This window comes from Monopterus albus, unplaced genomic scaffold (assembly GCF_001952655.1).
Source record: "Monopterus albus unplaced genomic scaffold, M_albus_1.0 scaffold193.1, whole genome shotgun sequence".
Classification (NCBI taxonomy): Eukaryota; Metazoa; Chordata; class Actinopteri; order Synbranchiformes; family Synbranchidae; genus Monopterus; species Monopterus albus.
The window spans coordinates 725,687-730,711 of NW_018128073.1; the positions used below are offsets into that span (position 1 = coordinate 725,687).

At 44.5% G+C, this 5,025-nt stretch overlaps 1 protein-coding gene across 1 annotated transcript in view; it reads left to right on the plus strand.

Annotated features, from left to right (window-relative positions):
• Positions 1-5,025, plus strand: part of myo10 (myosin X) — an 88,993-nt gene that overhangs the window by 64,956 nt on the left and 19,012 nt on the right. Inside the window, exons 20-21 of the mRNA XM_020617730.1 lie at positions 2,362-2,486; positions 2,620-2,734. Of these exons, the coding sequence (XP_020473386.1) occupies positions 2,362-2,486; positions 2,620-2,734 (240 nt within the window). The remainder of the gene's footprint in view (positions 1-2,361; positions 2,487-2,619; positions 2,735-5,025) is intronic.

Here is a 5,025-nt window from a genome sequence, read left to right on the forward strand (position 1 = left end):
CCTGCTGAATGCCCCCAGCTCAGTCTTTTAGCAGGAAAGTTGGCGCGAGGAAGACACTGAGTTTACCCCTCAGGCTATTGTCACCCTGCACAGGCTGGTCTGGTCTGTCCACCTCCGGGTGCTGATTTACATCACTGTTGTTGCTCTGAGCTGATGGTTCGTCAGACTCTAGCTAACTTGTTTCAGAGCTGCTGTTTCAACTGCTTGGCGTTCTCCACACTTGGACAAAATTATGACTAATACACAACCAAAAGAATTTATCTGTAATTTATCTGCGTAGGCCAGTCAGGCTCTTTCACACCAGACTGGGGAAAGCATTTCTTTATGTTGTACCATTAAGATTTCTCTTTACTGGAACTCAATATGCAAATATAGAAAAATACATGTTAAGGAAACAAGCTTTTGGCCATATACTGAATTTATTGTACTTGACTGATGTAATAAAATAACAAACAAAACTAGTTAACACATGCTTGGCTCCAAAGATGGAAAACAACAATTATAAACTCTGACCTAGATGCCAAAGATGGGCTGATTCTGGTGATTTCTCATATGTTTTGTAACATACTCAGATATGAACCCTATTTTATGAGGCACAGACACTGTATTCATGTGTCATATTCTTTGACATCACTCCACATAAAGGCAAACAGCATTAAAACCAGTAGAGACAGGGATACAGTTAGAGGTCTGAGTTCTTCACGCTCCCTTCCTGCTGCTTAGTGTCACTACTAAAAATACTGAATAGAAAGGAGAGAATGAACCTTTCTGAAATGGAAAATGTCATGGGTGAAATAGGAGAGGACCCTTCTTTGGCGGCACTAATTTTCTCTTTCAAATTGACAGAAGATGGAAATGACACCGCCACAGCGCTTTGACACAGCATGAATCCCCCAGATTGTGTTAGAAAGAGATAAAGATCAACAAGGAGAAAGAAGGAGCAGCTTCTTTCACCAGCTTGGTCAGGCAACTGTATGAGGCTCACAGAAAACGAAAGAGAAAGGGAAGCCTCCAGAAACAGTGGTTGACGACGTCCCTGAAGCAGCCAGTCGGAACAAAAAGAGGAAACGACAGAGAAAGAAAGGCAGAGGACAGCTTCCTGACACCGCTCGGCTTTGTGCCGCCGCAGCCCGGCCGTATGCAAATGAAACTTATGCTAATGAGATCTCCTCTGTGGCCAGTGGTAGTCAAAGGGCGCCATTCAATCACTCACTCCAGATCTGCTGGTGAATTGGCCCCCGTTCATCTCAGCAGCTCAAATGGGCCATCAGCGGCCTATCAGGAGAGATGGGTGCAGGATAAAGGGGGCATTAGAGCGGGTATGAAAGCACCCTCTCATTCTGAGCCCCCTACGCCCACCGAGGTTACAGGGTGAGAGGGGTCCCCGTGAAAACGGCTTTCACTGAATGCACTTCTGTAAGTCATAATAGCAGCTAACCAAGTGTGTTCTCTTAGTGGGGGGGTGATTTGTAGCACGTCCCTCTGACTTTGTAGTGAATGAGTTCGATGTGCATGTGAATGTGCACGAATGTTTAAAGGGATGGAAATGGCATGTGGTTTAGCCTCAGGCGTCATGTCACATAGTTTGACTCACAAGATTTTTAAGAGCTCAGCAACAAGCAGCAGACAGACAAGCTAGAGACTAGTTAAACATCCAGCAACACAAAGCTAAGGGACTAGTTAAACATCTAGCAATGCAAAGCTAAGACTAGTTAAACATCTAGCAGCGCAAAGCTAAGAGCTAACATCCAGCAACTAAAAAGCTAGATATTTCTCTCAGGAGTTGGTGGAGACCAACTCAGAGCTAAAAGGAGAGTGATTATCAGACTTTTGTTTGTCGGGCAGACACAAACACAATGGGATAATGCTGCTGTTTGTTTGCTAGGTGTGCACAGTAAATAAGCTGTTGTTGCAAATATATTGGACAATTTTATTTTACTGCATTTAAATGTTTCTCATTTCAGACTCTCCAGCCACACAGAGCCCTGCCACTAAATATGTTCTTATGATTTTCCTTTTCATCGCTGTAAAGTTCCCTAAGTAGCATCATTTTGAGTCTTGTAAACATGTGCTCAAGCCAGAATCAAGTCAAGAACCCAAAAGTGATTCCCACACCTGTGAAAAAAGTCACCACCACATCAAACAGACATCTCGCTGGATGATGGGATCACACCGTGTGTGGCATCCTACATTGTCGATAGTGTTGTGTTAATGCTATGAGAGTCTGGTGACAGCACTGAACTGCAGAGACGCATTAATAGAAGTGTCCTGAAATGTTAGTCTTTGTTGTTTATGTAATTGTGCCATTATCTCAGTGTTGCATAGAAGTTTTATTCTGACCTGGTTCCCTTTTCTTCCCAGATGCCTGACCATTTTGACCAGACAGTGGTTCTGAACCAGCTCAGATATTCGGGCATGTTGGAAACGGTCAAGATTCGGCGCACCGGCTTCCCTGTCCGGAGACCTTTCCAAGACTTCTGCTTCAGGTTTGTAGCAACCAGACTCCACAAGATGCCAAACATGGACATCACCTGTGACAGATGCTGATGTTAGTGTCCACAGTGCTGTGTTGAGGTTGCAGGTTAGCGGCTTCACATGCTTTTCTCACTTCTTCTTCAGGTACAAGGTGCTGATGAGGGGTGTGTTGATGTCAGATGACCTCAGGGGGCGCTGCCTCCAGCTGTTGCACCTTTATGACAGCAGCAGCACAGAGTGGCAGCTGGGCAAGACCAAGGTGAGGGCCAGACGTTTGCTTTAATACCATGTAAAGTTTATTTGACGCCTTCGAGTCCTCATGGTCATTGCCTTGACCATGGGGCAGATGCTGTCAGGACTTCTCTTCTCTAACTGAGACCTGACCCACAAGTTATCTCCAGTCTAGTCGGTCTGGGAGGGTGCTGCTGTGTCACCAGTGAAAGATATTACCCAGTTCTTTCAACCAGGAACTCTGAGAGACGACGCAGACCACTTGGATATATAAAAAATATAACTGTGCTGGTTTATTCAAAGGGTCACAAGCAAGAATTAACATTACACGTCCAGGTATCTCCCACCTCCAGTACTGCGCGCAGGCAGATGGAGAATGAAAAAAGACCCTGAACCCTAATAGCCTATACATTTTATCTGGTTGGTTGGGCTAGCCCATTCTACGCAGGCCACGTCAAACCGTGACGTCACCTGATATGCCAGCTTTGCAGCTGACCAGAGCAGTAGTCAAAACATGAAGAAAATAATGTGTGTGAATGTTGATTATGTGGTGTGCATCTAAAAACATACAGGACATTCAGGGACATGTCCGAACAGTAAGCCTCAGAAGATATTATGATTAAGATTACGGCTGAACATAGCAATAATAATAGCAATATTCATCCTGCCTGCAGACTCTTCAATCTAGTTGACCTTGGGGCCCACATGCAGCCTGCAGCAAGCTCATGACAATGAACTAACTGGTTTGTGTGTTCAAGCTAGAAAACGGAGAGCAGGTCAAAGGAGTAGCGTGTTTGAGAAAGCTACACAGATCATGTGGTTTGCTTTTTATTTCTCAGTTATGGGTCTTTTTGCTGAACTGTTCCTCAGAAACAGTTTTTTCCACAGATTTTCATTTCCTGTCTATCAGTATCTATCAGAGACACCCTTCTGCTCAGTCCCCTACAGTGTAATTGGCTTTTTCCTGTCAAACCCTGATCATACCTGCCGTTCACTGCCTCTGGCTCCCACCAGCTGATCTGTATTCTCCTCCTAAACATGGAATATGATTGGGTGCAGTTTGCCGACGAGAGGTGCCAATCCATTTTGGCTGCCCTCTGCTCCCCTCAAGGCTTAATTTGGCTTCATGCATCTCACAGATCCAGCTCAGTGAAACCTTTTCCAGAGCTCAGGGTCCTGTGTCACTTCAGGCTGTGTGTGTGTTTGTGTACTTGTATGGACAGTGGTGTGAGGACATTTTGGCTGGTTCCCACTTTCTCAGTCCCCTTCAGAGGGCTGTTTGAGGGCAAAGACTTCAGGTTAGAATGAGGTTGAAGTTAGGTTAGGGTAAGGGCTGTTGCTAGGCATTTAGTTGTGATGGTTGGGGGCTGTGGAATGCATTATGCCAGTGAACGTCCTCACACCACCACCAAAACGACAAAAAAGTTGGATCGGGTACATCTTTTTCTGCAACACAGTGTGTTGCGATACAGTAATGTGGCGCCAGCAGACTGATTCAAAACCAGGTATTTACGATTAGTGTTTTGATTCCAGTTGAATCTCCAGCAGGTCAGACTGTTTTAAAAGTTATTACCACACTCGTACGGGTGACAAGCCAGCAGCGTCACTGGCTGTGGGTGTGGTTCACCATCAAACCTGCCCAGAGTTGTAAACATCTCAAGAGTGGGTAAAAACTCAAACAGTAAAATAAGGAGCCTAATATATAAAACAGGCCTGGATCAAATATACAGTTAAGAGCTGCAAGGACAACAACATTAAAATATTTGGCATAAATTAAACAAAAAGACCACTGAGCAGGTGAAGAGGGCTCCGAGCAGCAGACACAACCCTGACCTGAAGGTGACCTGACTCAGAGGGAGTGTGAGGGCGGTGCTGAGTAGATTCATTGGTTCTAAAAGCTATTTTTGTTGTAAGCTTCTTCCGGCTCTTTTACTCTAAGAGACGACGCAGACCACTTGGATATATAAAAAATAACCGTGCTGGTTTATTCAAAGAATCACAGGTAAAATTAACATTACACGTCCAGATCTCTTCCACCTCCAATCCTGCACGCAGGCAGATGAAGTATGATAGACCCTGAACCATAATGCCTATACAATATTATCACGTGGTTGGGCTAGCGCATACTACACAGGAACGTCAAACCGTGACGTCACCTGATATGCCAGCTTTGCAGCTGACCATAATAATAGTCAAAACATGAAGAAAGTCAAGGTGTGTGGCTGTTGATTAGTGGTGTGTATCTAAAACATTTTGACATGACATTACACATAAGAAAATATTATGATTACCATTACAGTTACACATATCATAATAATA